Source organism: Epinephelus lanceolatus, chromosome 1 (genome assembly GCF_041903045.1).
Source record: "Epinephelus lanceolatus isolate andai-2023 chromosome 1, ASM4190304v1, whole genome shotgun sequence".
NCBI classification, from domain to species: Eukaryota; Metazoa; Chordata; class Actinopteri; order Perciformes; family Serranidae; genus Epinephelus; species Epinephelus lanceolatus.
The window spans coordinates 11,746,256-11,773,283 of NC_135734.1; the positions used below are offsets into that span (position 1 = coordinate 11,746,256).

General features: G+C 39.6%; 1 protein-coding gene across 2 annotated transcripts in view; it reads left to right on the forward strand.

Moving 5' to 3' along the window:
• The first annotated feature begins 306 nt into the window (after positions 1–306).
• Positions 307–27,028, forward strand: part of cntn4 (contactin 4) — a 216,130-nt gene continuing 189,408 nt past the window's right edge. For both annotated transcript variants that reach the window (XM_033626983.2, XM_033626984.2), the window contains exons 1-2: positions 307–696; positions 25,911–26,047. In XM_033626983.2, the coding sequence (XP_033482874.1) occupies positions 25,993–26,047 (55 nt within the window). In that variant the 5' untranslated portion in view covers positions 307–696; positions 25,911–25,992. The remainder of the gene's footprint in view (positions 697–25,910; positions 26,048–27,028) is intronic.

Here is a 27,028-nt window from a genome sequence, read left to right on the forward strand (position 1 = left end):
CAGCTGAAAGGTATACAATGTGATCCATCAACAACCCAGACTGCTTGGGCATCCCAGCAGCAGCATCAGGAGGAAGAGAAGGAGTAGGAGGTGAGGAAGGAGTAGTAGTAGCAGGAGGAGGGAGTCCGTTCCGCTTGGATGGCCGGAGCAGTGAGGAGGCTGGTCGACGGGGCAGACAGACAAGACAGCGCTCTCTCTTCCTCCTCTTCCCTCCGTCCCTCTCTTTTCTTTCTTGGCCGGCCGCGTGTGCGTGCGTCCCGCTCCGCTCCGCTCCAGCACTGTTCGCGCAGGCAGGCAGGCAGGCAGGGAGGGAGGCAGGGAGGGAGGGGAAAAGAGGGAGAGACACTTGACGCATCGGAGTGAGTGAGCACACCAAGGCTTCACTTTCCAATATGCAACCTGCGAGACGCCACGCCGTCAGCTACTTGTGCTTCTGACACTGAGAGAGACAGAGAGGAGAGAGGCGGGGATGGAGGTACAGTAGTGGAGCTGCACAGACACGGCACAGCCCGCGAATGTAACGCCACACAAAAGAAAGAGCAGCATCTTTGCGCACAAGTCAGGCGGATATTTATTGGCCGGGAGCGTCGCCGCGACTCGACAGTGATGTCTGTGTGCAGAATTTTGTATAGTGATAAAACACGGATTAATCTGAGGCTGTGAATTCCTCGGAGACATTTACTGCTGTGAGGACAGGTAAGATTATTATTATTATTGTTGTTATTAATTCATCATGTCCCATATAGTAACTTAAGCATCTTTTAAGTTAAATCGCCATCAGATCAGCAGTAGTGGCAGCTCAGACCCAAATAAAGCTCAGTCTACATCCTAACTTTTCACAGATTACATTAAAACCCTGATGCTGTGTAGGGAGGCAGCAGCAGCAGCAGCAGCCGGGATTGCCTTCTCTGAATTTCACCCTCAGCTGATCTCATTTGCCCCTGTCTACTTTGTTGTGGGACTATCATGGTGGTGGAAGCAAAGTAATCTGCGAGTGTGTGTGTGTGTGAGAGAGAGAGAGAGAGAGTGTGTGTGTCTCCGATCAGTGCAGATGTTTAGTAATCCTCGTGCGTTGACCCTCCCATGAATAATCCCTGCGGATTTTGCTGATTATGCTGCCCGCCGCCGACTGCTGACCACCTATCGTGGACACGAGAATCCAGTCTAGTCCTGGATACCGCGGGATTAAACCGGAGAAAACTTGAGCTCCAACCATAACACACCCTGCTCACATCTTTAAAATTAAGTCTTGAGTAGCTGAAGGTAAACCCACCTTGATTTATGCACTTTAAGGATTATCCAAACTAATTCAAAATGAAAGTTCAGATTGTGTTTTTGTCGGCAGTTTGATGAGATCAGAATGAATCAGCCGCTGAGCTACTGCTCTGATGGTGTTTATCAGGGTATCTGTCACTCACTATATTAACTGTCCAGTGGTAGCCTGTGGGCCTAGAGTCTGGTGGCCAGCAAATGCCATGTAAGCCTACTTTAATATGTTTAATAGAGGAGCATCTGTGCAGCTTCAGCACATCTGACGTGCCAACTTCTGCCAAAGCTGCTCCCTCAAATGATATCAAAAAGTGATTCCTGTAGAATTTTTTTTTCCCACTAGGGAAAACAATAAACTGGCTGGTACAGGGAAAATGTGTCAGTGTGATGATAACACCTGTCAGAGCTGTGTTATCACGCTGCAAATGAGCATCTATCTGATGATGTATTGGCTCATTCCCCATTAAGTCTGCACCTGACTGAGGAGCAGCTCCAGTAACTCTGCGTGTGATCCAGTTGCATAGACTTCTCATCTGATTTGACAAGTGCTGAACTTCTTCTAAAGGTTAGCGGAGGGGGGGGGGGGGGGGGGGGGGGGGAGAAAACTTCACCTTAAAAAGTGTCCAGGAAGATTATTCTACAGCTCAGTCTTGATTTGTGAACATGAGTGTTGATAGCTCTCCCAAAAGCCTGAGACAAGAGAGCAGAGACTCTCCTGAGATCCAAGTATAAATATTTAAGATTTTTAAAAATGGCTGAATTAAGGTCTGGGGAGCAGGGAGTAGATTTAACTCCCACCTTTGCATATGATGAAGATGTCAATGCTACAGGCTCAAACTAAAGCTTAATTACCGCATTGATTGGCGTCTAATGATATCCAGGAGCTGTGTCATGCGGCCCAGGCCGCCCGCATGCAACCTTTCAGGAAAACAGCCCTTTAACGACCCCTTTGACGTCCTGGAAGCCAACACGCCTGTCAGAAGTGACGGAGCACAGAAGTGACATTAACAATATCCTGGGATAGGTGCTTTTAGAGGCGCGGCATGAAAATTTCATTGCTCGGTTTCCACAGGAAGTATCGAAGAAATGTTTCATCAAGGTCATTTTTATTTCATGTCTCTCCAGGAAAGCTAGCTGAGGGAACAGAAGAAAGGGAGAATGTGTTTTTTTTGGTGTGTGTGTGTGTGTGTGTGTGTGAGATATGACAGAGAGGTTTCTACATGTGGCTGTTTCCTTCTTGTATCACATACAGGAGTAGTCTTCACAGGGACTTGTTTTGTCACAAGGTGTCATTACGGCCACACGGACACTTCACATTAATCATAATAGTTTCACCATCAGTCTGTCAGTTGTTTGAACTGAGGCCAGCTGGGAGTTGGAGAGGGAGGGGATGATAAGACTTGTTGCTTCATCTTTCACCTTGCCTCCAGCTGTTGTCTACCTCTTTGTCTACATCTTGGGCCGAACAATCCTTTCTAACGGATTGTTACTAATGAAAGTATTCCAAAAAAGACCATATTCCTATAAGCTGTTTACATGAATAATGAAAATTAATATTCCACTAGTATTCCTGTTTACATGCAGCTGTGTGTACTCTAACATGTTGTTTATCACGTGAAAATATGGAAAATTGAAATGGCTGTATCTTATGTTAGGATTTTTTTTTAAAGTTTTCCATTGGTGGCAGACTTGTTCACCCGTGCGAACACAGCCTCCCTATTTCAGTCCCCTCAACCAACTTCTTGAAAACATCGGCGTTGTAATGTTCAGGTATATCGGAAAACCTGTTGATGTCCAAGTCTCTCATAATGTATAAAAGTAGGTGTGTTTCTCCGTCTGATCAGAAATACTGGCTTTTGGCTGGTTGGTTGGTTTGTGTATAACACTGTAACGTATCTATGACAAAATTACAGTAGACTGACAAGGTAATTGAGACCAATATTCTCAACGTGCTGTATACATGTCCAAAGAATCATATTTAAACCAATAATACGGGTATATCCCCCATGTCTTAATCGGAAAATACTACATTCAGAATAATGTAATAATTGGCCTTGGAGCAGTTGAGCCTTGTGTTTTATTCTTCTCAAGCTAACATATCAATTTTAGGCCTGAAGAGGTGAAAATATATGGTAGATCTGAAAGTTTTGGTTTCAATATGCAAAACATCGATTAGTGAGTCATCAGAAAATGAATAGGCAACTTTTTTCTTTTTTTTTAACCGGCCAATCATTTGAGTCATTTTTAAGCAAAGCTTCTCTGGTTTTATTTTCTTCATTGTAAAGATTTGTGCTCTTAGTTTCTTGCTGATAAACTAACTGTTTTCCTCACTAATTTGAATCTGTCATTTTTATCTCTGGGAAACTGTAATTTTTTTTTTTTTTTACTATTTTCGAACATTTTCTAGACAAAATTATTGATCGATTTATATAGAAAATAATCCGCTGATTAATCTTATAGGGCTGCACCTAACATTTCCATCGTCAATCAATCTGTCTATTATTTTTTTGAATAATCGATGAGTTGTTTGGGCTGTAAAATGGCAGGAAGTGGTAAAAAATGTTGATTATTGTTTCCCAAAGCCCAAGGTGACATCCTCAAATGTCTTGTTTTGTTTATGACCCAAAAAATTCAGTTTGCTGTCATAGAGGAGTAAAAGAACCAGAAAATATTCAAATTTAGAAAGCTTCGATCAGAGAATTTAGTCTTTTTTCCCGTAAAAGGTTTCCTAAACATTTTGATTATCAAATTAGTTGAGGATTATTAGTTGACAACTAATCGATTAATCATTATTTCATGAAAAAAAAAAGTTTTTCTTTCCACTGCTGCTGTCAAATGTCCATCATCCTTGCATCAACTCTAACAGACAATGTAACACATGAAGTGTGCATTTATGCGACCGCCTTGCTGATCAGTTTAAAATCACTTGTCAGAGCAACAAAATAAAAGCAAACGTCTGGTGTTAGTTGTCTAGCACTACTGTATATTTTCTTTTTTTTGTGCTTCACTCTGCTGGATTTTCAAAGTAAACAGCGCCGTGAGATTTTCCACAACCCCATAATGGATGAGGAAGCTGCAGACCCCTGATACCACTTTACTGGAGTGTAGTGTGGTTTTATGTATGCCGTGCATTACTTGTTTGAATCTGGCATAATAGAGTTGTTTGACAAGCTGAGCTGCGAGTGGTGAAGAAATCTCGCCTGTCAAGCAGGAAACTGGAAAAGTACACGTTTATTCCTTCGCCTAACTCTAAAAAGGTATGATAGTCACAATTAGGCTGTATTCCAGAAGTGTCAGCATGCCATCAAGCCAATACAGAAAAAGATGAATTTTGTTTTCACTTTATCAGAGTGGCTCATTGAGTCAGGAAAAGATGGAAGGAAAGTAAAAAATAATGTGGAGGACCCACTGTAAGGCTCCCTGATACCGTTTTGTGAATTTCGGTTTCTTTTTTGGGAACTACTTCTGCTAACAAAATACAATTACAGCAAAAAGAAAAAAAAAATCTTCAAAAGGCAGCTTCTCTAAATGAGTTTCCTTCAGTTTGATGTTTCCCTGCCCGACACAGGCTGGATTTCATTGAAACAAATCTTTTATCTGCATACAAAATCTTCCTCCCACCATACTTTACTTCTAAGGGGATGAAAGACTGTTGTCTAATTCAGTTAAAGGAAGGTCATGAATAAGTGTAATTTTTTACAAAAGTATGTCCAATCTTCACCATCAAAAGCAGCTGTGAGCGCACTGCTGTGAATTGGGAGCCCTGACACAACTGCCAGGAATAAGTACACTTGACTATAATACAGTAGAGCTCCTCAGTGTTGTTTACCGAGTCCCATCTCTCTGTTCATTTTTAATATTTAGATTGAAGGAGGAAAAAGATCCAAGACGGCGCATTGAGACAGCTCCATTTCCTGCTCTATTTATCTAGTCTCATTGGTTCTGTAAATGCCTTATTTGTAATCCAATCATATTAGAATAATTTCTCTGCTTTAGCGATGCTTCATGATGCTCTGTCACTTCTACGCCTTTGGTTTCAAGGCACCGCTGTCCTTTGGGGTAAGTCTTCACAGACGGTCTGAGACTGCAACGTTTCCTAATTCAAACATTGTTGTACACTGCCTCTCCTTGGGAATGGCTTTAATTGAGTGCTTAATAAGAGCATCGCCACACAGCAACCAACTTCGGGGGAGGGATCTGAGCGCTAGCGGTGCTGCATTATTGAATGTACTTACATAAGGCCTGCAAACATTTTCTTCCCAAGCAAACTCAGAATGAGACCAGGTTCATGGTTCTAGATAATACACCACGTCTGAGAGTGGATTTGTTGTTTCTGAAGATCCACAGTAGCATATTTTCAGAGGTGTATTGTGCTCCACTGGGTGTGGCTCTTATGTGAGAGCCATCTTTCCTCTCTCATTTAGTACAATATAACCAGTCGATTAAACTGCATTCCCCACAGGGCATTGTTATTTTCTTTGTCTGAATCGAGATTAAAGGACTGAATAGGCCGACTGAGATGACTCAAAAAGAATGTTACACATATACCCTGAACACTGTGTTGCTGTCTATTGATAACTGTTGATAAAATACAAGCAGCCTTTACAAAATACAAGCTTTCTCCGGTTGGATCATGAAGTTTTTTGGGGAGAATTTTCATGCTTACAAAAACTGAACTACATATCTTACATTTCTTTATGCTTGGAAAACAAAAATGCTCATTGTTATTATAGCTCATACAGTGCCCTATGATGATATCACATTATACCTTGAGTTACATGCCAAACAACACAACATAATTTACATATATAAACTGCTTGTCCTTGTATTTCCTTTAAAACTACAAAATCTTTGTGCATCTTCCTTATCAGGAGCTTTTGGGACACACAAAAAAACTGGAGCATCAGACTAAACAGTGTTTGTTGATTATGTTGAAAGAGGAAGAGGATTATTTTGAGTGAAAAGAGTAAATTAGGACAAGAGATAGAAATGAAGGCGAAGTAGCGAGGTCATATTATCCATGGTGGTTAGACAAATATTCTATTATTTCTGTGAGTGAATATTTTTTTATTAACCAGAAGTGATTTTGTCTTTTTTCTTTTAGATTTAACAAAGAACCTGGCACAAATAACAATGAAATTATAAATGAAACACTACTTGTTCAAATGACATTTTGATTAGTCTGTGTATTGTTAAAACATCTTGTGCTGGCACTGGCAGCATGTTGTAATTTATGAATTCATGCAGTCCAGAAGCTTTAAAGTGTACTCCAACCTGGATGATGCCATTGTCATGAGTTTGGGGTTAAAGACATGAGCATTTGGGAGAAGAATGGGGTAGGGTTAGGGGGTGGGGGTCTAATGAAAAATGCTATGGAGTTGCAACATGGGTAGATTTCATAGATTTTAGGGCTTAAGACTCAAACCAGGATATCCTCAGTGCAATAATAAATATGGAATAAATAATAATAAAAATGGAGTCCATTTTAATAGTACAAATAGATATGATACCAGATACCAGCTGCTTTTCATAAAGCAGCTATGTCACAGTAAAAAAAACAACAACAACTGTGGCACCATCCCTACTGGAGGAACAGTGACCGGTCGCATGAAACGACCATGATTGTTACCTAAAAGGCAGCTGAAAAGGCAGCAATGGGTCACTTCAAAACACTCACATTTGGTGCTTAAAAAGCTGCTGAAACAACAATGGCTTGCTATCAAACACCCACTTTAAGTGCCTAAAAATCAGGTAGAAAAACAGAGATGATTGCTACAAAATGGCCATACTTAGTGCCTCACAGCCCTTGGAAACACGACTGGTCGCTACAAAACACCCATGTTTGGTGCCTTAAATAGCGCTGGAGTGAAAACACAGCAATGACTCACAAAAATACAACCGGTTTTCTTGTTTGTTGGTCAAGAACAATGGTCTGTAGCTTGGCAGGTGTCTCACTGAAGTGACACGCCATCCACCATCCCCTCCACTTCCTGATGACAAAGTCAGCTGGTGTGTTATGTCACTTTAGAAACGCTGATATGATACATATGAAATGTACCGATTGATTTTGTTTGTGGTATGCATAAACATATAATGCCAACATTTTCTTCTGGTGACTTGCTGAATACTAGTCACAAAGAAATATTTTTAAAATAACATATCGATAAAAAAATTCATTTCAAGTATGTAAAGTACATTAAACTCACTGGAAAGTCACAAGAGTCACAGACATATTACACAGGGCCTGAAATTATGAAATTTATATATAGTATGTGTCTTTTTCCACCCACATACTGTTTTTATTTTCATGCAGTCCTCCAACACAATGGCTGCTGCCTTAATGAAATATATTAGGCAGAATCAATAACAAATATCACATTCAGGCTTGTTATTAATACGCAGGCATATTGGAATTGGTTAAATAAGCCGCTCAAGAAATGAGATACTGAAACATAGGTGACACATTTTTTATTTTAAGATGGTGGAGAGTGTGTTTCTTCTCAGATTTCTCCCATCAGCTAAATATTTTGATTCTTGTTAGCGCCAGTTTTACACACACAACCACACTACTGTGAAATTACTGGTCCGAAGCTTTACAAATGAACAGCAGCAGATTTTAATTAATGATTTTATCATCCAAAGAGTCTCTTGATAAAAACGCATACAGTTTTACCTTTATGTATCCAAAGATAAAGTGACATTCCTGAGTAGTATAATGTTACACACACACACAAACCCATGTGCTGCTGAGCACCACTAGTCTGAAGTGTCTTGCTCAAGGGCACCTTCATGGTACCAAATGCCTCTGGAGAATATTAAAAGACAACTAGAAGGCCATATTTGGATGCCAGTGTGCACATTAATATTAAGGCTTTGAATTTAACTTATCAGTTAATGCTACATGACGAGGCTCTTTTATCCACTTTCACAAACAATATAAAAAGATGAATTATTTGCTGCAACGCAGATTTTGAATAAGAATTTGGTATTATGCCGATTAGTTAGTGGACACATGTTGCAGCTGCTCAATGGATGTGTTCTAATTATTAAATGAGGAAATTATGATGTGGCATCTGCTATCATTATCATCACTTGCATTTAGTTGTTGATTGAAGTCTCTTAAATACTTTTTTGTTCAAAATTCAGAGAAAAAAAGTCGCTAATGGCTTTCAGCATCTAGAAAGAACATACTATTCATGTGACGTAAGTTTGGAGAGAACTGCAGATGATGCAACATGCAGGTATTCAAAAACTCATCTCCGTCTCAGATGAAATAATTAGGCATTCCAGAAAGGCACTGTTTGTGTAGCAGACCATTTCAGATGTCTGTGGTTCAGATAAATGCGATTCTGTAGTCATTGTTTCAAAGTGCAATTAGCTGCTTCATCCATTTAAACCAAGGACAATAAGAATAAGGAACAAGATAATGCCTATTGGCTTGGCTGTGGAATGGAACACTATTCATTTTGGATTAGATAAGAAATGCAGATCCATTCAGCCTCAAAACTGTGGTAATTTGCGTCAGATAATCACATGTCCACATACAAAGAAGCTCAATCAAGCCCACTCTCCTTAGCCTTGACATGGTTGCTGGGTCCAGGGACGCTGCCAGGGATTTTGGGCCCCATGAAAAGAATTTTTATTAGGCCTTCTACATAACCAGCTGGTAGGCCGCCGATAATTTCTGATGCTATTTTACATAAAACTATGCATTTTGATGGTATTTTTGACTATCATTTCCACATTTGTGAAAAAAATACAATCTCTTCCTCCACTTCCACATTCCTCCCTGACAAACTTGAAGAGGATCCTGGACCTGGCTCTGTAGAGTGTACGTTATAGGGCTGACCCAAAAAATTCTAAGCTTCGAAGCTTACTTCGATGGCATGGGATTCGATTGTGAAAATAAAAAAATCTAATATTCAGCCTTTTTTTTTTCTCCCGTATTTTGGGGGGACCTTGAACGCAACACCATCTCCGAAAAGGAAATAGAAAGTCCGACGTGCAATGAATGGAGACCTATTATCCTGCTTGAACACAGACAACTAAATTCTTTCAACAATGTGACTCAAAATAATGATAAAATAGATTTTATTAATGTAAGATAATATGCTGATGGTGACATTTTCCACCGGTCAGTGGTGTCAGTGACACATGCTGCTCTGAGTCGCGGATCTGTGTACTTCCGCTGCAGTGTGCGCCGAGGGTTTTAATGTTAGTGTTAAATCAAAAGTTAAACACTACTTATCAGCAACCAGAAGTGTTTTTTGTTTGTGAATATTTTTATCTCAATTCTAGGGTTGCAAGAAACTACCTTTTCGCCATAATTTGTAAGTTATTAAGTTTTTTGGACTTTTTTTTTTTTCGCTCAGCAAAAAGAAAAAAAAAAATGTTGTTTGCTTGCTCATCCTAACTAAAATGATCACCTTCTTCTGAATATTAACTTTGTCCCTGGTCTATAAGCTGCTTATAGACCAGGGACAAAGTTAATATTCCATAACTTTCCACCACATGAACCACTAACAAACCCACCTTGCTTTTTGAACTACTGGGTGACATACTGTCAACCCTTTGCTTCTTTCTCCTCACTTAGCTTCCTTTCTTTCCATTTTTGACTACCTGATTTTTGAGGCATATTGCCGTCTCTGCCTCCTTACCGGCTGTCTGTGACAAATTACCGGCGCACTGCAGCTGATCCAGTCGGACTGAAGCATTTTACATAAATAGAGAGGGGGGGTGTTAATGTTTCCAAAACAAATAAAGTTATTGTTACCAGTACATTGTAAATAAAATATATTTGTGATTATAAGTTAGTTAATAACTGTCAGTATTATAATTTTAGAGGGGCCTCTCTGGGCCTCTCTTAATCATGGGCCCCTAGAATCCTTCTCCTTTCCCCCCCCTTTTCGGCGCCCCAGGTTGGGTCATCAGTGCATCTGTATACACTGTGTGGCTTTGTGATTCACCTCACTTCTTCTTTTACCTCAAATTTTTCTTTTTGAAAAACGGATGCACATCATTTCTTTTTGAAATTGTTATTGCCTAACTTTGGATGAGGTCTGATCTCATTATACAAGGCTGAATTATTGAGCATAACTCAAATTATCATGTATTCTATGACGTAAGCGCAGACATTTCCAGCTTCGCTAATTTTTTGGGCTAAATTTACTCTCATATCTATTTTGGAAGTATGGTTGGCTGTGGATGTGAGTTGCTTATCGGAATAAAGAAATAAACTCACCAGTCTGTAAACTCTCCTTCTGCTAACTCTGCTAGCTGGTTAGGTCGAAATTTTCAAATGTAAACATGAGAAGATGTGGACATGATGGGCACTAGCTGAACTAGCATCCCACTAGCCATTGCACAAGCATTGGATAAAAAAAAAACTGGAAGACCTTTATGCCACATCAGTTTCCAATGGAATATCAGAAACTGTGATATCCTTTGTTTCAGGAAACTCAGCTAAATTTTGGGTAGCACCATTCAGCCATGTGACTCTTTTTCTATATGCTGATTTGACGAAGGAGAGGACTCTTTCATGTGCTTTACGGAGAATTAGGACTGGTGTGACAGTGGGAGTGTGAGGTGCTGTCCTATTCCTGCTCACCCTGTGCCACATAGGGAATAAACACTCTGGATGACTGCTGTTCACTGGTAAGAGGTTGCTGCGTAGCAGAGTCACTGCCTGTGCTCGATAAGAGCGACCATGTGGCCATGTTGTTTAGGTCAAGATATGGAAACAAACTAGGACGCATCCCACCAGGGATGCAAGAGATGGAGCAAGTCATTCTGAAGCATATTCCAGAACACCGCTGTCGACGCCACCGATGACATAAATGCATTTATTGAGTCTGTGGTGGATTTAATTTGTAAAATGACAGAAGCTATTGTACCCAGAAGTAGAGTTAAATCATTCCACAACCAGAAACCATGGATAACCAGAACGATCTGGGATGCCATAAACACACTGCAGCCAGTCTAGAGACAATCATAAAGCAGCAAGGAACAATGTAAGACGAACAGGAAACGAGGCAAAAATGGACTAAATAACAGTGCACAAGTTGAAAGAGCTCACGGGATTGTGTTTTACTAAAGTTGTACCTTTTATGATTTCACGTGACAAATACATGATTGATTAGAAATTTTTGTTTTAAGAACAAGATAAACAAATAATATAGTTAGTGGTGTTCTGTGCTTACTCTACTAGTTTTGTGCCAGCTGCAACAACATGTTCAAAATGCTTCCATACAACAATTTTAAATCTGGGTTAGTCAGTTTAATTTTGACTTGTCAGGCACCATGTGGATATCTAGAAACATACAGTAGGTATAAGCATTTCTCCTCAATAAAACACATACCCGATGTCAGAATGTATTCATTCAGCTGCAGTGAACGCAGTGCAGACATGTTGTATTTGGGCTTTATATTGCTCTTTTTTACTGTACACTATATGGTATACAACTTTCAGTCGAGTGCGCACAGATTTTACATTTTATCACCGAAAGGTCTTTATGTGTCATTATTGTATAACATAAAATGGTTTTCAAATATTTGACAGATTTCTGGGATCTTGGATGGTGATTGATACTCTGTTTGGATGAGAACAAAACGCTGCCCCTATATTTATGTTTTTCCTCAAGTGGCCTGGAACAAGGAAAACTTTCACAAAATCTTTAAAAAGCAAAATATAGAGTGCCCTGTCCGCAGCGGTCAAGACTTGTTTACTGGAACCAAATTCAAGTTTTTCTCTTACAATAAGTTCCATAGCTCAAGCTTGAGTTCAGTTTTTCTTTAGATGAGTTCTCAACATTGGACTGGCACTTGAGATGTGGTAGGGTGATACAGTTTGGAGAAGTCACTCTCCAAGTGAAAGTGCCACCCACAACAGCAGTCTGGCGGGTACACTGTAGAGAGTTGTGCTCTAGGTCTGTCACAGTAAACTGCCTGTGTTTGGACCCCTGGGGGAATATAATTGATTTCATCTCTGATTTGAATGGTCTTTACTGATAAAAATCAGCCTGAAAGGCCGTGCTAGGACTTGGATCTAAATAGCATCTTATGGAGAGCATCTCTATTGCATTGATGAAATGATGTTACTGGCATTGCTACTATGCCTCAGCTATATTATCAGCCCTTGTTATACCTAGACTTAATTATTTCAACCAAGTAGATAGCAAAAGGTGATGAGTGTAAACTTTCAATGATTTGGTGGAATGAATGTTGTATAGACAGACAAAAAAAGGTTTGCTACAGTTAGTGGACTGCAAACAAGCAGCTAACATCAAGGTTGTAAACATAAATCATAACATAAACCCCTGTGTTTCCTGTTTATTGCTCTGTTCCTCTTCAACCCAATCAGCAGAAAAGATCTGGCCACATTGTACATTTCTGCACACACAGATATGTTACATTTGTACATTATTTTGTAGTGCATACGTAGGAACTTTACATTTCTTACAAAGCTGTTGTTAATGTGTCGTTATATTTAGGCACTAAAGCCACTTGATTATGGATAGGCAAGATCATGTTTTGGGCTTAAAATACCCATGTTTGGGGGCACAAAAGCTGCTGGAAAAGCAGCAGTGGGTCCCTAAAAACAACCAGTATTGTTTGAACACAGTGGAGTCTCGAATGGTGGTCGACAGTAGTCTCTATATGCATACTCTACATTCAGTGAATGTTGAGTCTGTAGGCAAACCCCGGAGATCTTGCCTCCGGAAGAAGAGCGGAAGAGCCCTGGTTTCCGGTTGTAGGCTGTTTGTAGTCCACATGATATTGACCAATCACATTTGAGCCAGCTGCAGTTGTTGCCAGGTTAAACGGTCCGTGCGGTGAACTAACGAGGCGGAACATAATTGCCGTCACTGCAAACTCTGAATCCATCGCAATGGTTCAGCATATTTACTTACATATATATACGGAAGTCGGAAACGGAAATTCGCCTCCTCTGCCCAAATCAAACTGGAATGCCAAAAAATCAGGGGTCTGCCCCCAGAGGCTGTATCACACAGAGATCATGGAAAGGACAACACTCAGCGTTGCCCTTGTAATGTAGGTAAAAATTTTCCTTTTGAGACCACATTCATGCAGGTCCTTGTACACCATGTATACTTATGTTTCCCTTAGAGATACAGTAATCTTTACCTACTGTTTTGGTATCTCATCCCTCACTGCATGTAGCTTAGTGTCTGCAAAGATCTGAGCTGCAACAACTACAGTAAGTCTGTTTCTAATTAAATGTACTCAGGGTTGGTGATCAAAGCTGAGATAGGAGTTGCTGAGTTGCTCTTTAAAAGGAAAAAGAAAAGATCTGTGGTGCTGAAATGCATAATATGCCAGCTGATTGATAGAAAAATGATGTTCATTGATCAAGTGTTTATTTATTTAAATAAAAAAATGTCTACAGACATGATTACTTGCTTTCCTATCTTAGTGTCATACCATAGGAAAACACCAAATATTTGTTTTACAGACTGTTGGAGAGACAAAATAAGCTATTTGAGACTCTCATATCTCGTGTATATAGGCTGATTTTTGCTCCTGAGTTCAATACTTGATTGTTTATTGTCAGAACAAGAACACATTTGCCAAACAGCCAACACTTAACAATTCTGAGGTAGATTCAAAACAGTTATAATAAAAAGAAAAACCTTCAACAAATAAAAAACAAAGAAATCTTGATTCTAGTCGAAACCATGTCTTTGTACCAATCATTTAAAACAAATTGTAAGGGTTTTTTTAACTGACTGTGGAAAAAAAATAAATAGACAAAAATCTCAGTTGGGTCAGGAGTTGCTGTACAAGTTTTACACCCATAATATGTCATTTCTTCTGTTTCTCTGTCAGAACAATAACAGAAGACAGACGTTGATGACGTTGTGTAGTAACGTGGGGTCGAGTATTACCGTCGACAGTTTATCTATGACTGAGGCAGACATCATGTTTACAGACAAGGAAATGTATTTCCCGTTTTTTCTTTAGTCATGTTGTGACGTACAGTATTGTAATAAAATAGCCGGTTCAGTCACGTTAACTTGCTAACTTGCCATTAGCGTCAAATGAGTCGACTATACAGCTACTGTAGCTAAGGTTATGTGGTGAATTCAATTGTGGGGTGGCCTAGTGCTGTTCTCCATGCTCAAAACAGTCATAGTAAAAAAAACTTTATGTGTGTTGATTGTATTTGTAACATTATAACGTAACCATTATATATTACTATTATAATGTCGTGCATTAGTGGCCAGTCTTGTCTTCTTCTTCTACTATTGCTGCTACTCATGCTTTTTGTTCTTCGGGTTAATGGCGGGTGGAAAGAAACTGGCATTTAAGGTGCATTGTCGCTCCACTCTATGTGCACATAGGTGATTTAATCATATGGAGGATTTATGGAACATTTATTATATCTATACTGGGAAACCTATATTGAGATAATTCTCAGTATTGTTTTATCGCCCAGCCCTAGCCGCAGCCCTAAAGATATCAGTTGCTCTTGTAAGTAAACAGCTCCCTCTGCGTAACATTTCCATGGTGATCTCAAATACAACATGTGTGTGTAATATGTTTAGTTTGAATTCTATTGTTGTGATCTCACATGGAGGAGAACTGCAGAAAAAGACTTTGATTTGTGCTATTTGCACAGCATGTGAGCATGAATCACATTTCATTCAAAGGCTTCCCTACTCTGTTAGTGAATGTTAACCAGTTTGACTTGAAATAACTCTACAACTATGTGGTTGTGGTGTCATTGTCATCCAAACATAAAGCAATCCGTACATGCCACAATACTATAGGGTCATAAAAGTGGCTGCATCCACAACAGATGTTAGAAACCCACTGGTAGATACACCTCTATTACTGCTGAGCTGTCCCTTCGATCACTGCTGCTTCTGTTTGGCTTTTCGCCCTGATATCATTGAACACTGGACGATGGATCTCCTAGGACCAGTGCAGTACATTAACCAAACGTGTTATCTCCTCCCAAGCTAATTTAATTCAAGGTGTGATTCTGCACCTCCTGCACAAAGACATCAGTTTCCTCTTGGAACAAGCTTTTGCAATAGATCGATTCTGGACTGTTCTCAGCATCACCAAATTTTGGGCGGCAAACAGTTCACTGATCTCAAGTGGAACTACTGAACAATTGTTTTCCCTGTCTATGGTGCAGGATAGATAAAGAAGGAGTAATTTTGAAACAAATAATGTTCTGCTCAAAACTTTTGCAGTTAGCGATACATTTTATGAATCCTTTTTGGTTACAAATTCCTATTGAGGGTCTCAGTAGCTTTTCAGCAGAATAACCTTGGAACTACTGTGTAAGTACAAAAATTTCCTGCGTGTACACTTATGCCTGTTGTCCTCATTTTGTACATGGAAAATTAAATTAAGCTGTTAAGTGTATGATGGGCGAAAATCTATCAATCTTTCAATTTGCTGGTAATTTGTTACTGACTGAATACATTGATTATATCCTCCCCTTATACCCTGAAGCATCATTAGTCATTTATCTTTGCCAAAGGCAGTTGCAGTTTATTCTACCTTTAAATATCGAATGGGTGAGTGGTGTTCAACCCGACTGCAAATAAGGGATTTATGGCATTATGGATTGAGGGGAGCATCAGCATTACAAAAAGTGAATATCTGTGAATTATAATTACTGTTTACCAGCTGCGACAATGTCACAAAGCCTGGTATTGTTTTCACCTTGTGAGTCTGTGTATGTGTGTGTCATCACGGCAAAATGTGGTCTTGGAGACAGCTATTGTAGCGGAAAAATACCACAGAAGCAGATCTGAATCCTTTGCCAGGTGTTTATATGTCTTACTGTAGGTCTTGTGTGTGGACAGATTGTGCCACCACAACTGTGTCATAACCAATGGTTTATATGTGTATAAACATGGACAAAGTGTCTCCAATTCCTCCCACTGTACAGAAATGAAGCCAAAATATCTTAGATACAGCTGCCACCATCTTGGGGTGGTGATGTCATTTGAAGCCAGATCTCTGCAGTATTGAGTTACTGTCTATGCACCTGTCCGACCAAGCCCCATTGATTGCGAGCACACTGACTGACACACAACTCTTAATCATGATATCAACCGCCTTTTTATAGCATCAAATAATTAATTTAAACCAAACTTATCAAAAAAATGAACACTTGAATAAACATCAGCATGACAGGAACTACTTAAAATGAAAGAAACGTGCCTTTAATCTTTCAGTTTGGCCCATGTCCCATCCCCTAGGGGGCAGGGTTATGACTTATACTTAAGCCAACCACCAGGGGGTGATCAAGTTTTAGCTTCATTTTTGGGGAGCTGTCCTGATGTCCATCTGTACATACAGTCTATACTATAACCAAGGTGCCATCACAAATTTTTCCGGTGTCTAGTTGAGATCACAATATAGGCCGATATTGGAGATGGGTGTGGTCCAACAAGATCACTGGAATTAGGGGGAGTTGGAAGTTTACGCCACTGGCTGACACTCATTTTAAGTCATGGATCACTGTGGAGCAGCTGGAGTGATCTTATTACAAGATGGTCTCTAGTTTATTGGTATTATTAGTATTTGTAGTAGTGGTACTGTGAGAAGTTAGTTTTAACTAGAAGCAGCCATTTCATATAAACCGTAGAAGTAGGCCTGTCACGATAACACATTTTGCTGGGCGATTAATTGCGTCAGAAATTATTGCGATAAGTGATAATATTGTGCTTTTAAGACCATTTTTATTGTTGTTGAAATTTTGCTGTTTTTAGACCATTTTTTAAACTTAAATAATGATAATAAAGGCATAATGATGCAAGTACACCCTTTTAAAGAGAAATAAACATTTATTTAACAAGAATATTTAGGAATGCAAAAAAGAAAATTTAAATATCCGAAATAACACATAAAAATACCAAAATAAATAAATAAAGACCTTATAAATGCAAAAAAAAATAGACTGTCTCACTCTCAGGTGTGCAGTTAAGCACACCTGCAGTTAAGCTCTTTTTGTTGAGATGGTTTTAGAACGAACCCGGCTCACCGGCTCGTCTAAATTACTGGGCTCCCCTCTGTCATTTGGTTTAAATCCATAACACTCCCACACAGGAGCCGTGGCATTTGGTTTAGGAACAAGTTCCATGTCTTTCTCTTATGCTCAACTTTCTTCTCCACCTCGTCTCCCCCTCATGAAGATTGCTCTGTCTGTGTGTGTAGCCCATAGCCCCGCCTCCCCCACAGAGACAAAGACACTCAATGACAAGAGGTTTCCCTCCGTTCATTACGCTAATGAACCAACTCACCTGGCTGCCAGAAGATGCACAGCAGAGAGAGAGAGAGAGAGGGAGAGAGAGAGAGAGAGAGAGAGAGAGAGAGAGAGAGACGAGGAAATTAAACATGCATGGATATGGCAATTAATTGCGGCCGTAAAAGTTACCATCTCCCTTTAAATTTACTGTGCAATTAACCAACTTATCGCATATCGCGACAGGCCTACATAGAAGTAACAGAAGTAATAGTGGCAGCAGTCATGGTTGTAGTAGCATTAGTTAAAGTACTGATAGAAATAGGGATAGTATCACTAGCAGCACTGTGCATATCCTCATACAAAGATTGGTGTGTATGTAGGTTAGTTTGAGGAAAAGACACATGGTGATGACAAACCTTAAAATAACTCAAAGTTCTCTTGGTTTCACGGTTCCAAACACCGGTCTCCTGGGGGAACGTTCTGTGTTTCTTAGAGCCATCCACTGCCCCAACCTGCCTCCTTACATGGACTTTTGGTCTTAATACTACTTTATATACGAATATACCAACGTTATATATAAATTGTGGTGCATTACCTTTCGTAGGTATATGTACGAAGAGTGCATGAGAACACCCTGCACTATTAGTGGTATTGCAGTAATAGTAGTACTACTGTTATTTAATACTACAGTAGCAGAGGAGAAGAATGCTTTAATCCTTTTGTCTTTTTTGCTAGTTTTTAATCACTCTACTTCACGTTAACAGCAGAATTAATCCAATTATTTGTGGGTCAGAGTATCACTACAGTTACAGAGTGTCAGCCTTGTTTTTATTTTCCTTGTGTCATCACTGCTTTTGCTTGTTAAGTACCTTGAAAATTGCCCTTGCAAATGAGTGTAAGAGGAAATGTGTCATAATTTGTGTCATAGTTGCACCATTATTAGCACTAGTAAGCCTTGTAAACCTAGACAGTGCCTTCGTTAACAAGGCACAGCTGGATATGCTCTGTATAGCCAGAACATATATCAACTTCCATTTTCCTGGCATCAAGTAACTAAATAGATTACAGCAGCAATAGGCACGAGCAAGTTTGTGAGGCTCTCAGTACTGTGTTATCTTTAGCTGCCTGGGTGCTTTATCAGGTTGAGTTGAAAGGCGTGGAGGGAGCCAAAGCAAGCCTCTGATACTGTAAAAACAGACCTTAACAAAAATAGTAGTAGAAAAGTGCCTTCCAACAGTAACTCCAGTTCTATGAGTGCATGCAGTGCCCTCTAATGGGATTTTGCACCCTGACCAGGCTCCAACATGCCACACAGATACAGATCAATGTATTAACTGCATTAGGTGACAGTTGTCAAACATTTCCTCATATCTCAATGACACGATAGATGTCTATGCCTTCCAAACTAACCCATAGTAACATTTCAAAAAGATTGTTATATTATGAACTGCTTGATTAAAGTTAGGGAGAGGGGTCATGATTAAAAGAGACCACTTAATTGTAGGTAGAAGACAGAATGGGAAACAGTCTCAAAGAGTGTGCTTGGTTGCTAGTGTCAGCTAGACACGATGCTTGCTGTGCTGCAGGGCACTGCTGTCCACTGTTTGAAACCAACAAACAACAAAAATGGCTGTTTTTAGCCAGTCATCACTCCGTTTACAGCAGCTTTTTCGGCACCAAACTTTTGTTTTAGGTAGCGTCTTGTTGCTGTTTTTCCAGTGGGAATAGTGCCACGGAAAGCAGTTGGTTTTTTACAGGGACATCACAGCATTTCCAGAGGGGAGTCAGTCCAAGTAATTAGTGGAAACATGCTAACGTTACACAAGTTAGTAGTAAAGTAAGACCTGTTCATAAATGTTCTGGTGTAGCTCTGAATTTCTTATAAACTGAGGACAACTGCCTGCTGTATATTTGTGTTCATGGTCACAGTCACAGAATTTTGTGGCGTTTGTTGTACTAGTCAAAAGCGGTTCACATCAGCTACATTTAACTTAGCTTGCTTATAACTTCCATGTCGTCATATATTGAAGTGAAACAACGTCTAACAAGTTGCGGTATATTCTCTAAATAAAAACAAAAATTACATACCTGTCGATTAGGAAAAGGGCCAACTCAGGATCAGTTTTAAAACCTTCAAATCTCTCAGCTCTCTCCACTTGGTGAATGCCCGACCGAGGTTTACACGCGTTTGGGCTCGGGCCCTATCACTGTCCTGTTTAGCCTTCTTCTGTTCTTTTTCTTTTAGATGGTGCTCCTTCTTTATCCGCCATGACATCAAAAGTACAACCAAGTCCTTATAGATACATCTAGTAAAACTGTTATGTGTTCAGCAATGCCCGCTGTGTACCGCTTACTTGGAGAACACTCTCTGTAAACACAGCTCCTTCTTCTTCTGTGGTTTAATGACTGTGGGCCGCTGCGGGCGAGTAGAATCATTTCCACCTTGGGTGCCGTATTCTGGTTTGCTGACTTCTGCTGTGTCCGACCCGCGCGAGTCTACGCTAAATAGCCATATAGAGAAAGGCTTTTTTGTTGCTGTTGGGTTCAAATAAATATGCAGATCTTCAAGGGGAGGTGATACGAACTAGGGACAGTTTTATTAATGGTAAAAAGTTCCGCACAGCTTCTTTAAGGCAAAACATTATCATTTTTTAACCGTAACCAAGTGATTTTTGAGGTTTGACCAATCCACACATTAACCACAGCAACGTTGAAACGTAAAGCTTCAATGTTTTGCTACACAATAACTTTCAAATGTAGCATATTCTTGGTTTGCAGGATTGCACAATGCCAAAATGTTTCTTGAGATTGGGTTGGTGTGATTGAACACTCTGCAGAGATGAGGGGAACTGCAGCTTCAGGTGATAACTCACTGTGAGGAACTCCTTTTACTTTACGCGTACTCAATTTTGGAATTGTTAATGCTAGTGCATTGTCTGTTCAAATCATGCCTGTTGGGCTGATTGCTTGGCCTTTGTTAGGGTGCAGCTGCTGCTTCCTCGAGAACTGCTCATACAAATTCACGCTCGACATGGTGCTTCTTTGGTTCCTGAGCAATACACCTGCATGACAAACTTACACAGTTTGAGATGCAATGGCAGGGTGGCGCTGTTTCTGTAGGCTGCCTCCTCATGCTTATTGACTTCGGGAAGTGAGGATGAGTTTGGTTGTAATGATAGTTTATCCAGCACCTAGCAAAATTGAATTGCAGTCAATGAACCTGTAAATGCCTGCCATGGACGACATGCTCGACTCAGTCTGCAGGGCCCTAAAGGCCTGCCCCTGCTGCTGCACAGAGCACTGTTCATTTGTTTATTCAAAGTTTTTCATGTCAGGTGTCCAAATTACATCAAATTTAGACATGTACTTCTTTGGGTCCCCCAGTATACCCGCAAAGTGTGATGTAGTTCAGATAAACAGTACTGGAGATATGCAACGGACGTACAAACCGACAGAGAGTCGGTCCTTTCTAATTTGATAAAAAATATTGATCAGGGAAGCTTTAACTTGACAATTATTATTTGGAAAGAGGAAAGACCCTCTGTGGAAGTGATGTTATTGCAATGACAACTTGCATTTTGTCTGTTCTTGCTTTTATACAAAATCATGTCCATGTCATTCTCAGTGTAAATGCATTTGGAATTTTGGGATGTGGTGCACTGAGCAATATGGCAGATCATTGTACGGATTATTGTGCTGGGTTGGCAGCAAGACTTACATTTTTGTTGCTCTCAGAAGTGCCATTATTGCAGGACATTTTGTCTTGTTGTTAGGTAGCTTTAATTGCACAAGGTAACATTCCTACTGTATACTTTCTGTTATAGTGTTCATATTGTCAATTGAATACACTGTATACTTAGCAGTGTCGCCAAAACAGAACTCTGCTATTTTGCCTGTCATGCTCCTGTGCATCATACTTAAATGTTTTGTAATAATTTCATCTATCAAATTAACGCTGATGTGACATTTTAAAAGGAACCCATCACAGCAGACAAAACAGGCATTAGCCTAATAGGCACAGGGCTCGGTGCTTTCATAAGACACACTTTAATATGCATAAAACTGCTGTCTAGGAGTAAGGCAAAGCCTTGCACCATTGATGTACCCAAGACAGACTCTGACAACCCTCCATATGATTTATGCAGATAAAAGGCCTTGTTTCTGTAGGTGGAGACAGGAGACAGAGCTGGAAGGTAGAGAATCTGAGATTAATGAGAACGTGGCAGTTTCGGGCGCCTTTTTGTATGTATTTTTCTGTGGTTTTGTTCCACTCTTTCTCGCTGTTTTTTAAAAACTTTGTGCTGTCGATGTTGAATCACAGCAGGGGTGGGATGACAGAGATTCTTCTGTGCTTCTCTGTAATGGCAAAATTACACAAATAGTTGTAATTTTTGAGAGGTTTGTGTCGAACATGGCTCAACTCTAAATATATTTTCACCCAGGAGACGTTAGATTAAAGCTGCTTGTTTCCTAGAGGAGCTCTGCAAAAGGTAGATTTCACTTCTCTACTACTATACTATGTATTGCTTTAATTCTTACATCAGTGCAGCTTTTCCAGAGGCAACTTCTGACATTTCCTCCAACTTCTTCTGTATTCTTCCCTCAGAGTTGCTGGCAAACTGGATAAATCCTCCCTTCACTGTGCCCTATTTACATCCCGCTTTACTCAACTACCCCTTTTAACCAAAGTCCTATTAAACTGGTTCCAAAGTTAGAAAGATATTTGATGTTCAGCTTGGGAATGGAGACTTAAATGTACCTTGTGTAGTTTTTGACAACCAGTGGTGCTGTAGAACAGTGTTTTCCAAGACTGAGTCCCACCATCTTCACGAGGATGTTTAGCATGCAATGAGCACACGGGTGCAGAATACATTTTTGGAATTTACAGATCTGTTACTCAAACTGCACTTCCAAGATGGTCTCATGAGTACCTGACGCAACACACTAATGTAGTTCCTCATGTTGTTTTTTTGCAGGGCTGTTTTTGCCTGAATGCCAGCTAAAAGTGATAGCCGGGGGGCACCCAGTAGCCGCGTAGTTAAAGGGCACACCACATAACCTCAATGTGCATGGGTCAATAACATCCTGGAGCCTTTCTTGGATGTCATACCCTCTTTCCCCATGTTTCCAGTCTGTTTCTCACACTATCACTATCTTGTTAGGCAAAATGCTAAAGAAATAATCTTTTAAAAAGTGATAGCCATTTCTGTGATGTCCAGTTAGGATAAAGGTCCATAACGTTAGAGGGAAATGACATTAAAACATGTTCTGTAGAGCTTTTGATCTTGCCTTAGAATGTGAAGATTCCTCAGTATTAAACTTAAACCACATGACTACAGTATATTTAAAGCTGCAGTGCAGACAGGAACTAGTAATCGGCTACTGCTGGCAACCAATGCAGCATGACTTTTCATGACCTACGTACCAAACTACTGTGCAGTCATTATTTATTGCTTATCACATATACCCTTAAATTGACATCCCTTAAGAAAAATGTACTTCTTAGATTCACTAAATATGACAGGAATTTCAACCCAATCGATAAAATAAATGTTGGCTTACATGTCCGCAAACCACAGATATGTTACATTTGTAGGGCTGTTCTTGTGCATTGTTTGTGAGTATACCTTCGACAAATGATGCACCAGAATTTGTATACAACCCTCATAATCGAGAATACTGTGATGCGCTGATGGGAATAAAGAAGGAAGTACAGCAGTATAAAGAGTGAAACTGAAGCTCTGCATAAAGAGGCAGGTTGGGGTGGTGGATGGGTCAATCAAACACATGACTTTCCCCCAGGAGACCAGTAATCATTTCCCATGTGAAATTAAGTGAGCTTTGAGTTATTTTACCGTGTCACCGTGTCTTTTTCTATACCTAACCTACGTAAGTTTACTTGCCTAAACCTAAGCTACTTAACTTTATATAAAATATGTTATATGACAGTTGTTAGATGCTAATTTGGTAAATGTTATACGAACCGTTGCAAGTGCATTTTTATGAGATATTATGTGAATTGTTGGATGAGGATATGTTGCATTTGTCTCGCCTGATGACACACCATCCACTCTCCTCTCCATCTCTGATGTCAAAGTCAGCTAAGATACTCATACTCTAAAACCTCGGTATTATATGTATAAAACACACAAATGTCATGTATATCTGTGGTTTGCAGAAATGCAGAAGGCCAACTTTTTTTCTGGCGGCTGAGCTGGGAGCTGGGAAATTTACCTGATTAATTTTTTATTCCTAAATCCAAATTTACAACCAAATGCCATATTTTTGAGCTGATTATCTGTGTCAAACAGTGAATTTCATCCATAACTGAATGCACTGCCTTCCGGTTCCCAACCCAAGTCCCTATGGACTGAGCTTCTGCTGATATGATATCATATCAGTTCTTTGGACAACGATACAATATTTGCCAATATTACAAAGCCTGCCATGACATGACTTCTATTTGATGCAATTTAGGGGCCTGCGATCGATATGAAACGATATTATATGCCCATTTAACACAGTTTGGCTTTTGGCCATTAACAACACGTAAATAATGTGAGTAGCTGTAACCGCTTAAGTGCAGTGAAGTTTACTTTAAATTGACTCCACTATAGCACACATGAAATAGCATATGGGATAAGTTAACCTTCAGGGCCTTCTGTCAGTAAGACCTTTCTGGAAGAAATGCTTTCATTTTAACCCAAACCATTATCTTTTTCCTAAAACTTCAGGGTTATCTGGCTTAAAGCCCTGAAGGTAAACTTCTCCCAACAGCCATAAAACGTGGACTAACAACATCATTCAACAAAAGAATAAAATTCAGCTCAGTAATAACTGTCAAGGCTCATGGACAAAACAGTTGTTTTTTTGCTAGTGATCCATAATTAGCTGAAGCATGTTTACATTGCATAAATTAGCTTAGCGGCTAGCGGATTTTTTCTTCTACTTATAGTCTAACAAATTACATGTAACATTATTATTTTTTACTTAACACTGGTTTAAGCCACTGCATCTCCCAACAGAACAGCATGGTTGAATTTCAGTATGCATTTTCTTTTCAGACGAACATTGTTGAAACAGAGCAGCTAATGTTATTATAGTGAGAAGTTAGCGGAGTGAGATGCTCGGCCAGGCAGGTAACGTTACATCGCATTCTCATAACGGCATTGTTTACATACGGCATGTGCTTTATCTATTGACCTATATTTTCTCTGAATTTCAAAATATTTATTCAGAGTAAATAATGTTATCCTCATCATCTTTCTTTCGGCTGCTTGCCATCTTTCTGCTACTGTTTGACGGTGACACAGGCTTTCAAAATAAAAGGGTATCCTACAGATGATGATATGGATCGATGTTTTCACTTTGCATTGATGGTATTGGATCATTAATCATTGAATCAATGCATTGACCTAGTTCAATGGATTATTACACCCCTACATGTTATATTGTTATTTCTTGATTTATACCTATATATCTATTTCAGTTGTGTAAGAAACATTCCATGGTGCGAATTTCACCAAAATATTTAACTTTAGCTGTCTCTAACACATCAACTTCTTTTGTACTCGGTACAGCATGTACCAAATGAAGATAATGAATGTGTCTAAAGCTTTGTGTCATGTATCAGTCAGTACTTAACAAAAACAATCTCATAATGCTTGAGTTTCTTCTTTGACACAAAAAATTGTGAAGCATTTTAATGAGCTCTTAACGCAACACTTTTTGTTCTTCACCTCAGCCTCATTTACACCTTCAGCTTCTTTCCCATCACTGGGGTTTGTGACTCTGAAACCTGCTACCTTCCTGACACTCAACAAACTTTAGAGTTTTAATCCCCACTCCTGGGAGACTTTGTCTGTGCTGAGGGAAAAGCACACAACTGTTGTGAAATTCTTCTAGATGTTTCAGCGTTTTTCATCTTTTGACTTTGCACTTTCGTGAGCATAAAAGCTAAGGGGCTTCAAGCAAGAACAATGCTGTCCCCAGAGTTGCTTGGGATATGAAAATGAATGTATATGAGATTTTTGAATATATGAGATATTCATGTGCCCACCATCCACCCAGTACTGAAACCCTTTCTTTTGTTTTCTGTGGAGCCACTGTTAGGAAAGTGGAAAAGGGAGTTGCACCATGGATTTGATGATTAAAGGGAAGCTTAAAGACTTTATTGCTAACATTTCAAATGGTGGTTGATTAAATATGCAATAAAGTCACCGTTATAAGTTTAGTTTATGAGCTATAAATGCACTCCATAATTAAGACTATTGTTGTGCTCTTTGCTGTACATTCCTGCTGTCTTTTTGTGTTCCCACATCTTGTGGAATGAGCATGCTGAGCAGGAGAAACAAAGCCGCTGAGGAGAACCTCACCGCCTTACTCATCACATGTGTTTCTTTTTATGCAGATTGGGAAACCAGAAAGGTGCAAATCGGATTCCATACATTTGTGATTGGATGTGAGACTACTTTGACCCTACAAAATTGAAGATGATGTTGCTATGGAAACTGCTGGTGCTGCAGTCACTTATGGGGTGCCTTGCAGGTAAAGTATCTTATTAAGAACTTTTGATGCATGCCAAAGCTGCCTTTGTGAAGTCCTTATTCATATGTATTTGGGGCAGGTGACAGTATGAAAGCAGAAGTTTAGAAAGGAGCAACCTCAACCAGATTAGCCATGAGCAAACATATTTTTCTCCACTGATAAAATAATAAGAATGTAGAATCCATTCAACAAGGAAGTTATTGTTAAAGTAAACCATTGTCTGCTTAAGACTTCCAATCACAGGCAATATTGCATTTTGGCTTTGCCTTAGTGTTGCATGTGGCACTCAGAAAGGGTGAGCAATATCATCCTGAATGTGAATGAGGGGAGTGTACTTCATCAAAGCAGGGATGGAAATATTCAGTTTCACTTAGTGTCAAAGCAGTGGCGTTCCCAGAAATGTCATAAGGGTGGCCAGATGGGGCCACTGAAAATCTTGGTGTGGCACACCAACACCAAAAGCCATAACTGTTTTTTAGGAATTTGATTATGGTTTTGCAGCATGTAGGGTAGTTGAAAACTATGTCAATGTGGAGAGTGATGAAATTGCATACTGATATGCTTTCTTATTTTCCAGTTAATGTTACTAATTAACCCTAAACCTAACGCCGGTACAGCTACCATTTTGAATCCCACAGCAATTCTGTTTTAATGTATATTGTGTTGATAGATGTTAGGTGATTCATTGTTCTTCAAACAGGCTGGTTGTCCTTTTCCTTAAAAAGACAAATATACACCTTTGATTGGAAAGAGTACACTGTTTGTAAGGAATAGAACCTTTAAATGGTACATAAACTTGCATTCGTATAGCACCTTTCTAGTCTTCTGACCACACAAAGTGCTGTTACATTACATGTCATACTCACCCATTCACACACCGTTGGCCAAGGCTATCTGTTACAAGACACCTAACGTTATGCCTGACTCGTTACCTGACACTCCTAATGCTGGTAACTGTAACCTTTAACTAAGCTTCGTTAT